This window comes from Cebus imitator, unplaced genomic scaffold (assembly GCF_001604975.1).
Source record: "Cebus imitator isolate Cc_AM_T3 unplaced genomic scaffold, Cebus_imitator-1.0 Scaffold200, whole genome shotgun sequence".
In the NCBI taxonomy this organism is placed as follows: Eukaryota; Metazoa; Chordata; class Mammalia; order Primates; family Cebidae; genus Cebus; species Cebus imitator.
In genome coordinates, this window is record NW_016107515.1 from 2,999,154 (window position 1) to 3,013,787 (window position 14,634).

The 14,634-nt window shown below is 49.7% G+C and overlaps 1 protein-coding gene across 1 annotated transcript; it reads right to left on the minus strand.

Moving 5' to 3' along the window:
• Window positions 1-454: 454 nt before the first annotated feature.
• Window positions 455-4,330, minus strand: FOXI1 (forkhead box I1). Its single transcript, XM_017547709.2, has 2 exons — window positions 3,702-4,330; window positions 455-2,209 (listed from the first exon to the last, which is right to left on the minus strand). The coding sequence occupies exons 1-2, from the start codon at window positions 4,273-4,275 to the stop codon at window positions 1,647-1,649; spliced, it is 1,137 nt and encodes a 378-aa protein (XP_017403198.1). The 5' UTR covers window positions 4,276-4,330; the 3' UTR covers window positions 455-1,646.
• Window positions 4,331-14,634: the final 10,304 nt, after the last annotated feature.

A 14,634-nucleotide genomic window follows, 5' to 3' on the forward strand; every position in this document is an offset into this window, starting at 1 on the left:
GCATGTTGAGGTGCAGGGTCAGACAGACCTAGGTGTGGACTGCATGTGGACTTCACGTGAATGTCTCAGCCACTGTGACCCTCAGTTTTTTCATCTGTATAATGAGACTAGTACCACCCTCATCACAGGGTTGTTAGGATGACATGATCATAGCAGTTAGGAGGTTTGCATGAGCTGTAAAGACTGGGATACGCCAAGTTCACATTGTGTGTTCAGCACCAGTGGATTCCTTCCATGTCCCCACACCTCCTTCCCAGACTCCCCTCTTTTCCTTGGGGGTTTTTGTCTGGGCTCCACGCCAGTGAAGAGGTGAAAAGAGTCTTGATATGCATTCTTTCTCTGCCTCCTGTCCCAAATGCCTTCAGCTCTAGGCTGCAGTTGGCCCCCTGTTGAACACACCAGGCAGCCGGGAGACAGGAAATCTCATAAAAAAGGCCCACACATTTCAGCACCACTTTTTTTTTTTTTTTTTTTTTTAATTAAAAAGAAAATAAGAAAACAAACAACACTTCCCAGGGTGTGCTGTGATGAAATATCACCAGCATATAAAGTACTCACAAAAACAAGAAGGAGAAATCCCAGGAGCTCACGCAGGGACCCCCTGTGAGGGTGGGCCCAAGGCCCCTCCCTTGAGGCCATTGTTTCTTCAGACAAACATCCACCTCCCTTGGGCTAGAAAAAAGGAAGCACTTACCCAGCCTTGTTTCTCTTGGAAAACTCAGCCATCTCCAGCTCACTGGTCCATGAGGTGCGCACAGGAAACTGAGCTTTACAAGATTTTACAGATGGACAGTGCTGGGGTGGGAGGATTTAGGGGTACACACCACCCCTCTCACTAACCGCTGGATCTGCTCAAGGTTTCTGGGGGTGCTGGGAAGCAATGGTGTCTCTCCATGGGGATGCATTACACATACATGCTGGGTGCATCGGTCCGAGGGGCCACTAGGGCTGCGTTTTCTGGGCTAAGGCTAATGGTGACTTCCTTCCTTGCGTGGCAGCAAAAGGAGTGTCTGCAGGTTTAGCTGAGGCAAGTAGAATAAGGTCTTAGACCAGGACAAGATGTGACTGGGCTGGCACTAAATTTTGGTGGATGGAAGGCAGTGGAGAGATTTTGCTATATTTGCCATAGCAAGCTTTTCACACTGACCTTTCTTGGCTACTCAACCAATTCTCCATCGTGGCCTCCAGTCTCTGAGGACCACACAGACCTGGATTTGACTCTTAGCTCTGCCATTGACTAGTTTATATAACCCTGGAAATGTTACTTAACCCCCTTGAGCCTCAGTTTCCTCATCTGTTAAATGGGGAGGTTCGTGAGTCTTACGTGGTGAGTATAAATAGTAAAGTGTGGCCAGTACAGAGCCCAGTACAGCACCTGGCACATAGGAAGTGCTCAATATCTGGCCACTGTTACTGCTGTTCTCCAGGCACCAGTATTTCCATTGCAAAGTTGGTGGGTTTGTATGTGGACCTATGTGTGATAAACAGAAGTCTTCACCAGTGTTCTAGAAAGAGGGTGGATTCCTCGGAGGCTCCTGCTTATGTCTGGGCAGTTCCACAGTCATGGACTACCGTGGGGCTGGCATGGAGGACCTCCACTGCTTTTCTCTCTGGCATGTCCATCTGGCTCAGGACCTGTTCTGTACCTAGACCTCGCTGCCCTCCCTGGGGTAGAGGATGCCATTGGTGTTGACGCTGTTGTAGAAATGGGGGCTGAATTGGCTGAGCACAGGTCCACCGTAGCTGAGTGTGTTGGTGGGCATGGGGTTGGCCCAGTCGCCCCCACCGCCGTGGCTGCTGAGGTTGGTGAGCGGGGAGAAGGAGTTGAAGCTCAGCGAGTTCTGCCCCGTCTTGTCACTGGGCTCGGGATTCAGTCCTGGTGTGGCCAAGGGGCGGCTGGTGGGGCTCCCCCCACTCACATAGGCTGTCATAGAGGAAAGGAAGCTGTTGAGGCAAGGCGCACCCGATGGGGGAGGGGAAGGCCGCTTCTCCGGGGAGCTGGTGGTGCCCCCTGGTGAGGCTCCATCCAAGATGTCCTGAGGCTCCGTGGTCTTGGGGCTGCCCACCAGGAGACTGCTCTCTGTCTTCTCTAAGGCCAAGGAGCCTGTGCTGGAGGAAACATCCGATTTTCTCTTCCTTTTCCTGCGGAAATTTCCATTGTCAAACATCTTCTCACAGTTAGGGTCCAGGGTCCAGTAATTCCCTTTGCCTGTTACAAAAGTGAAAGGGGGTAAGTAGAGAGGTGGACAAAATGCTTTGCTTCTGTCCCTCCTCATTGTCATAAACTAAAAACCACAGTGACAGATGTGGGTGACAGACTGAGGAATGGAGGAATTCCATCAAGTGATGGACCATACCACATCCATCTTTATTTAAGCAGCTCATGACGGGGCACTCTGGGACTGCAGCTGAGAGGCACAGGCATCAAGGAGTTTGCAGTGTAGGTCTCTTTAAGAAGGATGAATTACTGGGGGCAAGGATGCTGGGGGGTTGGGGATGGAGGGCTTTCAATGCTGATCCAAAAGAAGACTCAGGAAAAACTCTGGGACTCCCTTATAGCCCTAGGCTTGGAGTCTGAGGACAGACTTGAGTCCTGGCCTTGCTCCTCACTGACTGAGGGGCTTTGGGAGAACCTCAGTTTCCTAGTCTGAAAAGTGGCCCCATGGCCCATGTCTTCCTCAGGCCCACTGAGAAATGATGGACACTGGGTGTGGAAAGGGGCTTTGCAGCTGGGAGGTACCATCCCCAGGGATTGCCTGAGCTCTTCCTGCTACCATCTCTTAGCCTGAGGGTGACAGCAGTCCTTGGACAGGACACTTGCCCTCTTCTGGGGACAAACAGGCCTGACGCTTGCTAAACTCAAACGGGGCAGATTTGGGGTTCTTCTGAGCTATACCTTGGCTTTCTGTCATGGAACAAAAATGGGCTTTAATTCTGGGAAATTGACGCATGAGTATTTAATACATGCCTCTCTGCAGGTCTCTGAGTTTTAGAAATGCATCATTGAAAAGGAAAAGCTCACAATTTCTGGTGTTAGAGAAAACTGAGTTCAAATTCAAGCTTCATCACTATCACTTCATTCTGTGTCACCTCTGAGTGTTATCTTCCTAATCTGTAGAATGGGTTTAATAAGAGTTACCCTGCAGGGTGCCGTGGGCTTAAAGGAGATTGTGTAAGTAGAAATAGGGCAGGCAGCAAGATGGGCCATTAGTGGCTGTTTAACCCAGGTCAGATCCTCTTCCCAGCAGTCTTGGGATGCCCTCCAGCTTTGCTTGGTCCAATTATTCATTCACCAAAGACTTTCTATGTGCTGGGTGCTGGAGATGCAGATGAATCGTAATTACTGCAGGTGATTAAGCGCTTGATAACACCAAGGACCTTTTGTACATTATCGCATCATCTCCACTGTAGCCTACAAAGCAGACACCATCACTATCCCTGGTTTTCAGATGAGGAAACTGAGGCTCTGAGGTCTAACCTGCCGGAGGTCACTGACTGGTCAGCCACACAGCCAGTATTGAAAGGCAACTCTTCCCCCGGGTCCTCACCTCCTCCACTGCTGAGCTCCCTTCTGCCCTATCTGGTAGCATCCCCTAGTCTTAGAGGACACAGCCTTAGTCAGAACTTTCTAGAATTAGGTCTTGGGGAGGAAGGAAGTGAGCTTTCCTTGGGGACACCCCCCACACTCAAAGCCTCCTTACCCGGGTCGTCCTCATCCCGGGGCACCTTCTTGAAGCAATCATTGAGTGACAGGTTGTGGCGGATGGAATTCTGCCAGCCGGCTTTGCTCTTGTTGTAGAAGGGGAAGTTGTCGGCCACATACTGGTAGATCTGGCTGAGGGTGAGACGTTTCTCGGGTGCCCCGTGGATGGCCATGGCAATGAGAGCCGAGTAGGAGTAGGGAGGCCTCACCAGCTTCATCAGCTCCTCCTGCGAGGGGATGGGCAGCCAGCCCAGGTCACTCCCCCCAAGCCCCGACACGCTGGGCAGCAGTGGCCTCTGCATGCTGTAGGCCTGGGGCAGGAAGGGGCTGGCGTTCGGACCGGGCAGGTAGGGCGGCGGGGTCATGGTGGGCCCGTTGAACCAGAGGTACGGGTTGGGGGTGGCCCCATACTCGCTGCCCCCCTCAAAGGATGGCCTCTGAGGGCTGGGCATGCCCTGTGAGTGGAAGAAGTTCTCATAGTAGAGGTTCAGCTCGGGGGGCTCCTGGCCGATGCTGGGGAACTGGGGGCTGCAGCGGGGTGGGGAGGGTGCCGGCAGGTCGAAGGAACTCATGCTGGGGCTGGGCTGGCCGGAGCCACCTGCCTGGCACCTGCACCCTGGAGCTGCCCCTGACAGGTGCTCAGCAGGCCCTGGCCTCCCACTTATACCCCGAGGGCTTGGCCAAGTGGCCCCACCCAGGGGTGGCCACCTGCCTGTGGATGCCAGCTCAGGGCCCGCCCTCCCTCAGCCTCCAGCCCACGGGGAGGGGACCTTCCCCGCTGGTGCCTCAGGTCCCCACTAATGACATGCTAGACGGCTTACCAGAGCTGACACCCAGTGCAGCAAGCCCCTCTATCCTCCTCCCGGCTCGCTCTCCTGTCTTTCTCTCCATCCCCATGAGTCCCCTCTTTTTCTCCTTTATTCGATCTTGCTGTATCTCATTTTTTTTCTGTTTTTCCCCTTTCCTCACGTTTCTGCTCCTCACCTTCCTTCTCTCTCTCCTTCTGTCCTCTCTGCGCCTCACTATTTCTTTCCTTCTTATTTTCTTTCCTCCCTTCTACTCCGAACTGTGCTCTGGCCGCATCACAGCTGCTCCTTCCCGTTCTCTCTCTCTCTCTCACGCTCTCTCTCTTTCTTTCTATCTCTCTCTCTCTCTCTCTCTCTCTCTCTCACGCTCTCTCTCTCTTCCCCCCCATCCTCCCTCAGTCTCCAGGCCTCCAGTTCTTCCCTCCACTTCTATCTCTCGCTTCCATCCTCACCGTCTTCCCAGCTTCTCCCCTTCCTCCTTCTCCTCCACTCTGTTCCTTTCTCTCCGCCTCTCACTTTCTCTCTTCCCAACCCCTCATTCTCCCTCTTCTTCCCCTCAATGGCCCCTCATTCTTTGACCAACCACCTCAGCCCAGGGGTGGGGCACTTCATCAGAAGCCCATTTCTTGGTCTTTTGAGGTGAGGAGTCACTTTCTGGAGTTGCCAGGAGAGAGCCAGCCCTGGAGACTCAGAAGAGGGAAGAGAGGGGCCTGGGCTGGCCTCTGGTGGGGTTCAAAGGGGCAGCCAGTCGTAGTTCTCCCAATACACACGCATGCATGCACACACACGCACCCACGCACGCACACACTCACGCACACACATGCATACATGCTGCAGATGGGCAGAGAACCTGAGAACTTGCTTAGAGAGCAGCAAGGCTCTTAAAAATCATAGCAAAAGGGGAAAATGGGAATCGTTCTTCAGGGAAAAGTGAGAGAACTTGAAGAATTCAAGCTTCTTTCCAGCTGCAGGGCAATGCAGGCTCCCAGCTCCTCTCTGATCCAAAGTCCTTTCATGTTTCAGCTCCCAGAGGCCCCTGGCATGAAGACAGCCCCCGACTCACCATGCCCCACGCGTCCTCTCTCCCTCAGGCTCCAGAAGCAGGACCCGCAGCTTCTCCCTGCGGCTCAGCCAGCTCCTCCTATCTGGGCTCCATTCTCCATCTTGTCCCAGTCTCCCTGGTGCCCAGGTCAGGCCCTCAGCTTGGGCCATGGGTGGTGTCTCTACTCAGAGGGTAGGCACTGTTCCCTGACCAGATTCTGGTAGCAGCTGAGACTTCTCTCTGTCATCAAGCAGATGGGAGAAAAATTAGGGCCAGCCCCTCTGGTCACCACCTGGCTCCAGCCTGCCTCCCTCTACTCCTTCTTCCTATCCAGCTTCCTCTCACTCCCTGCATACCCTATGTTTCTTTGAGGCCAAAGAAAGAGGTCACTGACTGTCCCAGCTAGAGGGGATTCTCCCCAAGGAATTCTCCCCACCTCTGCTCCTCATTCACGGTTATGTGGGGGCACATGTGGCGAACATGAATGGGACTGAATAAATTTCATTTCAGCATATCGGTGTCCAGGGGATGCGTTCCAGGTAACTGGGTAGAAGGGGTCATGTCGGGCCCACAGGAACCTGTCCCCACCATAAAAAAGCAATGAAATGTGACTCTCTGAATGGCTCTGGTTGTCCAGATGAGGCTTAGAGTAAGGCAGGCTGCAGAGCGAAGCCAGAGGCAGTTTTTGTTTAGCAGATTTTCCCTATGAGGAGCCCTGGCTTGCTGAAGATGTGGCCCTGACTTCTCAAAGAACAGTCACATTGGAGTCCCCTAGTTCAGACTCAAAGCCTTACAATGAACCTAGCAGTTTCGCTTCTTAAAGCTCATCTTACAAAATTAAGCAGAGCAAAGAATTAGCAGCAGGGATGTCCACCACAGCGCTGTTTATAGCGTTAACAAACTGCAGCTAATCTAAATGCCCAATAGTAGGGGATTGGCTAAATAGCATATCCTCCAAATGATGTAATATTATGTAATATTATGCAACTATGAAAAATAGATTGTGGAAGAATAATGATATGAAAAGATGTTTATAGTCTCATGATTTTATTTGGAGAAACAGGCTGCAAAATGCAATGAGATTTTTTAGTAAAAATACATATTTACAATTGTATAAAAAATCTAGAAATATAAATATCAAACTTATGATTATTATTTCTAGATGAAGAATTAGAAGGGATTTTTGTTGTTTTTCTGTAGTTTCTGCTTTAAATGATTACAGAAAGGCAAGAACACACGCGAGTTGCTTTTGGGGTTAAATGTGAAAGGCTAAAAAGAGGTAATATAGTGGAGATGTAGCAGACATGGGCTCTGAGATCAGGAGGACATGGTTGCAAGTCCCAACCCGGGTGCCAGATAACTGCAGGCCCTGACGAGTGATCTGGCTTTCTCAGCCTCAGTGTTTTCTGGTGAAAATGGGAATGATACCAGCACTGCACACACAAAGTTGCTGTGAGCATTCAGTGAGTGAGGTAGTCAGTGTAACCAGTGTCAATCATTTGCATGGCACATGAAGGCTCACTCAATAAATATTAGTTATTATGGATTATAGTGAATATACCTTTGCTGTGTATAATCCAGGACACCTGCATTTGCTACCCTGAAAGCTAATCTCACACAGCGGGGATGTGACAGGGATTACAATGCGAGAACAGAGAAATATTTAGTGTAGACATCGATCCTATAGCCGGACTCTACATTTACAGATGATGATCAGAGAGGGCCCAGAGTCATGCAAGTTCATGGCTGGGTCAGGACCCACTCTGCCCCACTTTGGCGTCTCCTGCCTTAGAGGCATTTTCTAAGGAATGCTCACCTGAGTCTCCCTAGCCGCACGTGAGCTCCAGTTCCTTTCCCCCAGTAGATCAGAGAAGGCCTGGGCTGTCTGAGGCGGCCTAATTCGCACAGGGCCTCTGGTACCCAGAGCCCAGTAGCTGGGGTCACAGCTTCCCTGCACTTGGTCACTTCTGGCCTTGACTTTCAGGGGTGGAGAACCGTGCTCTTTTAGAAGTCAGATCTCAGTTCACCTGTCTGGTGGGGGGTGATGGACATTTTCACAAATCGTGGACTCATGTAGGACTGCAGTGCAGCAAGGATGCGGTTTTCCCCATTGAACATCATGGAAGTGGGATGAGGGAGGCAGGTGGGAGCCAGCCTGGCTGCTGCTCCACTGTGGCTGGACCTGGATCGCACCGGCAGTGCCGGGAGCAAGGAACTCCAGCCCTGCAACCAAACTTTCTGGGTCTCAAGCCTGCCTCTACTTTTTTCGACACTGTCATAACTTAGATAGCAACCATTTGTTTTGGGCCTCAGTTTTCCCACCAGTAAAACCAACTACTTCGGGGTGCTGCTGTGAGCACTAAATGTCAGGTGGCACTGTATGGCATCATACCTGCTCAGTACGTAAGCTCTCATGAGGTACTCGGGAGCCCGAAGTGATGGGAGATGCTGCGGGTTCATCAGCTGGGACTACAACATCTCCAGCTCTTGGACCATACCTCCATCCCCCAAATTCACATTAGATTAGAGGCTTGGCTTCAGGGGCTCCTCCCCCTCTCTCCACATAAAACACAAATAGTTTCTAAGCTCCAGGATTCCCAGGAGCCTAGCACGGTACAAAGCTGTTTGAGATGGGGAATCAGGGAATTAGGGACTAGTTGGCCCCAAGCTTAACTCTCTGCACCTGTTCCCTAATTGTAAAATTCTGATAAAATTTACAGCACTACCTACTGTCTATGATGGTTCTCTGTGAGTGGCAGTGAGCCCTCATCCGTCCTGCCTGGGTGACAGTGTTCACCAGAGTCATGTTTTGGGGTATTTGGAGCTGACATGGGGGTGGCTTCTTCATCCTGAGCATGGGCTTTTGTGGAAGTCTGGCTGAGGCATTAGCCAGGCTGGAGGTGGTCTTGGTGCTTGGCGGCTTTCTGGCTGCTGATGCGCTTGTCTGAAGAAATGTAGATCAATACCGCCCTCTGGCGACCTCTTAAAAGCGGGAAGGACGTTGCAGGGCTTGGGTGAAAAAATTCAGGGCAGGTCGAGTTTTCTTTCGGTTCCTTTAAGAACAGGAGACAGAGTGAGAGATTGCAGGAGAAATCAGGTTCCCAGGAGAAACAGTTGTTTAGAGAAAAAGACCTCACTGCTGCTGCAGTGGGAATAGTGAGAGCTGGGTTGGAAATGGGAAAGGTGTCTTAGAAGGCAGCCCAGCAGCAGACTGACTGGTCTGAGTCAGAATCAGACTCCTCCAGCTGTATTTTCTGAGTGCCTTGATGTTTCATCTCTGATCCTGTTTGCGCCTATGGGAAACAGCTGCTGCAAGGACTGGATAGAAAATGCTTCTGAAACAATGCATGGCTATAATTCATTCCTTCGTTTATTGAGCAAATATCAGGCTGTCTTCCCAGTACCAGCTCTGGGCTGGGGGACACCGCCACAGTCACACAAGCTGAGGCTCACTTTGCTTGTGGTGTTTGCCATCTCTGTGTGGTGGCTGAAGTTTTGAAATACTGTACTTAAAAGTTCTCATTGGCTTTCTTGCTCTGTTTTTGATTTTTACTCAGTGAACTTGTTTTAAAGATAGATTCCATATAACTTCTGGAAATGGATCAGCAGTCATCAGGATCACTTGCCATAAATGAACTAAGAAGAGTTAGTATTTATTTAGTGCATACGCTGTCACGGGCACAGCCTGAGCACCTTACCTGTGTTATCTCATTCAGCCCCCACAGCAACCCTGGGAGTTGTAATTATAATTGGCCCCATTTCATAGATGAAGACACTGAGGTGGCATCAGTTGCCTGCTGTAGGCTCTGCCCTGAGTGTGTTCCCTCCGCTCGAACACGAGGTCAGCAAGTAATAGCGAAGTGCCAAAACATGCTGGCCAAGGACCAAGACTTTCTTTTTAGAGCGGGCAAAAGGATTGAAAGAAAATTGGAAAAGGAGATTTTCTGACCATGAGAGTGGTAGGTAGGGTAATGAGCTCCTCCCTGTCCAAAGACTTCAGTCCAAATCCCCAGAATCTACAAATAGGTCATCTTCCAAGGTAAGACACTTTGCAGAAGTGATTAAATCCATGGCCAGTTGGAGAGGTTATTCTGCATTATCCAGGTGGGCCCAATGTCATCATAACTGTCCTTAGTAGAGGGAAACGGAGATTTAATGACAGACAATGAGATGTGACAGTGAACGCTGAGATTGGAGCAATGTGGCCACAAGCCAAGGAGAGCTGAATGCCTTACAGCCTTTAGGAGTCAGAAGAGCCAAGGAAATGGATTCTTCCCAGACCCTGCAGAAACGGCAAGCCCTGCCAACACCTTGATTTTCACCTCATCTTATTTTAAACATCTGAACTTAAGAACAGTAAGAGAATACGTTTGTCTTGTTTTAAGCCACTAAGTTAGTGGTCATTTGTTAGAGCAGCCACAGGTAACTAATACAATAGGATTCGACATTGTGTGTGGCTGTGATTCCATGCACTGAAGGTCCCCTCCATACCACCAGTGGCCTTCATCCTATAATCTAGAGAAGGTGTCTGCTCCATAAAGAGCTCCCTTTTCCTCCCCTCTTTCCCCTCCCTCCCCTCTTCCCCTTCCCTCCCCTCTTCTCCCTCCCTCCCCCCTGTCTGAGTGAAAGATGCTGGCTGGGGGCAGTGTCTCTAGGCTGAGCTCCATCACTTTGTCCTCATCTCATTCATGAAGGCTTTGGTGGGCTGTAGTGCCCCTCTGGGTTTCAGTGTCTTGTCTAGGAAAGGGGAGGCAAAGCTGAGTGGTTTTGAAGGACCTGCCCAGCGGGCCCCACCTCTGGAGCTTATTAAAACAGACTCTCCTGGACCCGGGCCTCAAAGATTCTGATGTGTGAGGCCTGAGCAATGGAGCTCTTCATTAGCCCCCCAGGGGTCCGATGCACACCCAGCTTAGAGACCAAGTGATATGGGATCCAGGTTCTGTCCCCAGAGTTATCCCTTGGAAACATGCCACTTGACTGCCCTCTCCTCAGCCTGCAGGGCGAAGTTCCACCACTTCTGAGCTGTGTGACCTGGGAGAAGTGCCTGTGCCTCTCTGTGGCTTTGCCCTCACCTGTAAATTGGGAAGAATGATAGTCTATACTTCAGAGGGTAGTTGTGAGCTTTCAGAAGGTGTTAAGTGTGGGTTGCTAAGAACAGTGTCTGGCACACAGTAGGTGCTCACAGTTGCTGCCTGTCAATGTGCCAGCTTCTCGGCATGGCATTCCAGACCCTTATGCACTAAGCCCCAGCTGGCCTCTCCTATCACTTTTCCATCCGCCCTCTGCACCCCCGGGTTGTGGCCAAGTGAACCTCTCTCTGGTGCTCCGGTCCCTGCCTGGCTCCTTGCAGGACATCCTGTGTCAGGAGTGCCCCGCCCCTTCCTCTTCCTGGAGGACTCTCGCTTATCTTCAATGCTTGCTGAAACGCCACTTCCTCAAAAGTCTTCCTCCTGGTTTCCAGGCCACTCTCTATGTTTCTTCCTTACCCTGAACACCCTTCAGGCCTGTAATGGGTTCCATTTTGCTGCTATCATCAGTTATTGCCTGACTTCACAACTAGATCTGTAACAGCCCTAAAGTCAGAGACAGTATTTTTTTTCCCAGGCTTTGGACAATGCTAGGAGCAAATTAAGTTCTTTGTGCACTTGTGAGGGAGGAAAACAGGGCTGTGTGCCATTATCTTCACTTTGCTTTGTCCTGTGGAAATCAGGACCACATTGGTGGCTATATCATGGGTCTCTATTCATTGGACATGGGAAGGTATTCTGTGAAGCACAGTCAACTGCGCTGCCCCATGTCCAGCTGGGTGGATTTTCATGTGACCAGCCCTGTAGGCAGTTCCCAAGATCATGAAAATCACACATTCACTTGTAAATGTGCCCATTGAAAGCTGAACGCCAAGCAGACATTTAGCAGAAGCCGATATGCTTTTCCAAATGTTCATTGGTTTGCACTTTTTGTAATTACTGTTAGATTTTCTACACTTTTAACACCAAATACGTTTTCTATGTTTAATTTGAAAGTTCTAAAGATTAAAATGAATTTTGGAAGTCTGTCACAGGGACATATATTTTATAAAATCTCCATCCTTTTCCCAGTTTCATAAACAGTCATAAAATAACTGTGTATGCAACTCTCAAGGACTTTCTCACTAGAAACATAGAGTACAATCTAAGAAAAACAATATGGTTAATTGTGCTAATTATAAGAGTTTGAGTTATTAACGCTTACTGTCATATGGGTTAATTATTATAAATGTCTAAGCATATGCAATACGATCTCAGCTCACTGCTGTGACATGGTAAAAGCCCCATAAAACTGCATACCTCAACCATACCTCGGCTTTCTGTTGAAACTGCTCTCTGTAACTCTGATGTGACAGGCAAGCAATCCAAACCATGCCGTCTTGGCCCCTGCGACTTGTGATAAGTAACTAAGGTCTGTAATTTCCACCCTACCCAGGCAATGTATAAACTAACGCTTATCTTGACTTCTGTGAAACACTTAAGTAACAATCAAAATGTTCAAAGTCCACTGGCCCTCGGAATGTCTGAAGCCCCTCACCCCCACCACCGCCCCTCACCCTCACCCCCACCCAGGAGGTGGTTTACGAGCATGAAAGGTCTTGACTCCCTCCTTTCGGGGCCACGGGTTGGAGAGACGTGAGTCCTCCGTGGCCGCCGGCAGTAAAGACCCTGCAATTTGGCACACTTTTGTCTTGGTGTTGACGTTCTATGCTCCCTCTGGCACAACAACTGCAACCTCAGACTCCTGGGTTCCAGCAATTCTCCTGCCTCAGCCTTCCAAGTAGCTGGGATTACAGGTGGCCACCACCACTCCCAGCTAATTTTGTTTTTGTATTTTTAGTTGAGATGGGTTTAATCATGTTGGACAGGCTGGTCTCGAACTTCTGACCTCAAGTGATTCTCCCATCTCAGCCTCCCAAAGTGCTGGGATGACAGGCATGAGGGCCATAGAATTTTAATGTGCATTTTAATCATTTGGGACTCTGGTTCAAATGCAGGGTAGGATTCAGCGGGTCTGGGGTGAAGCCTGAGATTCTGTATTCCTAACAAGCCCTCAGCGGAGGCTCACAGTGCTCTTCCACAGACCCCTCTGAGTAGCAGATTCTAGGAGACTAGGGGTATAATCAAATTAGAAACGAAAGTGGATTTAGAAAACAGGCTCTCAGGATGGGATTTTGGAATTGCATTGCTCATGTGTCCCAAGGCAATAGAACCTCCCACTGCTAGTAGTAAGTGGGATGGAAATATATCCTCACACACGGTGACGTCATCGTTCCTTATGCTTCTACCTGCAAAATGAAGTGCAGCACGCACTGGGTGATCAAATAGCTGAGGTGCTCAACTGGTTACAGGATAATAATAATTATAAAACTGAGGAGTAGGATGGCTGCTTGGATTGTCCTGGAGGGCTTTCAAATAGAAACTGCCAGGCTGGGACAGCCAAAAGCAAGCTCTCAATATCAGAGAGGCTCTGTCTTTGTTTTCCATCATTGTATTGTGCTGCAACAAATGATCACCCACTTCATGTTTCAAAACAACACAAATTCATTATCTTAAGTCTGAGGATCAGAAGTCTGACATGGATCCTGCTTGGTTAAAAAACAAAGTGTTAGCCTTTGTAGGGCAGAATCTTGCTTTTCCCAGCCTCTAGGGCCTCCCTGCATCCCTGGGCTCACGACCCATTCCTCCATCTTCAAAGCCAGCAAGGGGCAGTGACTTCCTCTCACATGGCATCCTCTGGCTCCCCTCTGCTGTCTCCCCTTTCCACTTGTAAAGACCCTTGTGATTACTTTGGGCCAGCCTGGATAATCCAGCATAATCTCCACTATCTTCAACTCAGCTAATCAGCAAACCTTAATTCCCTCTGCCACCTTAATTCTCCTTTCACAGGCTCCAGGGATTCGAATACAGACATCACCAAGGGGTGATTCTGGTGCCTACCACAGCTGATTTGAAATAGTTTAGAGACCTGTTCTCATGTCGTTGCAGAGAAGATTCTGCTGAAATTGGGTCAGAATCTGATTTAAAGGGTGGAAGAGTTGCAAAGACATGAATGCAAAGCCTCAACAAGTCTCCTACAGTAAAATCAGGGCCCTCACAGGAAGACTGCAACCAAAGAGCTGGTGTAGGAGCCTTCAGGCGTGTGAGCCTGAACGTTTGGAGTCCCCCAGACGACCTGCCTGGCAGAAGTGGGCCCTTCTCTCTCATCAGAAAGGAACGGCCTCCCCTTTCTTGGAGCTCTTGCTTGACACAAACCCTGCAGGTAAATGCTTGTTTCTCTGGAGAACGGGCTCCACCGCCCCTTACTGCCTCTCCCCAGCAACGAGTCAGGTCTGAGAGGGGAGCATGACCTGGAAGGGGAGCTGTGTCTCCTGCCTCGGGAAGATACCACTTACATGGAATTGCAGGATCCGGCTGGTGGTACTGGGGACGTGCATGGGAGTGCTTCTGAGGGGGCTAAGGCTTAGGAAGTTTTCGGAAATGAGATCAGATAGAGGAGAATTCATTAGCATGGGGCACTTGTTCCTGGCTTGGGATTCAGTGTTAGGGCAGATGCCCAGTGCTGGTTTTGATAGTTTTCCAAGATGGTTCCTTGAAGCTGGGACTGAGGGTGGTCTATATTGAATGGAGTAGAGACACCAGAACTTCCTTGGTTTATTCAACACTGTTAGTTCAGAAGGGATCAGGCGGCTCAGGGAAGTGGGTGTTTTAGAAGAAATGTCTTATGTCTGACCTGAGATTACGTTCACTGGAAGAGCCTAAAGGACACTTTTTTTTCATTTAGGACAAAAGGTGAGGGGTGCCTGTATTATTGGTTGAATTGTGTACCCAAGAATATGTGTTGAAGTCTTAAACCTGGGTAACCTGGGAAAGTGATCTTACATGTAAATAAGGTCTTTGCAGGGGTAATCAAGATAAAATGAGGCTATCCTGAGTTAGGGTGGTCCCTAAGTCCAATGACTGTTGTTCTCAGAAGAACAGGGAGTTTTGGAAACAGAGAGACACAGAGACACAGGCACATACAGAGAGAAGGTGGCCAAGCGAAGTTGGATGCAG

What these genes read in the sequence shown, in the direction of transcription:
- FOXI1 (XM_017547709.2), bottom strand. Translation starts at nt 4,275, where the DNA reads ATGAGTTCCTTCGACCTGCCGGCACCCTCCCCACCCCGCTGCAGCCCC. An exon ending in CCGGGATGAGGACGACCCGG is followed by an intron (nt 2,210 to 3,701) that starts GTAAGGAGGCTT and finishes CTTTTGTAACAG; the next exon opens with GCAAAGGGAATTACTGGACC.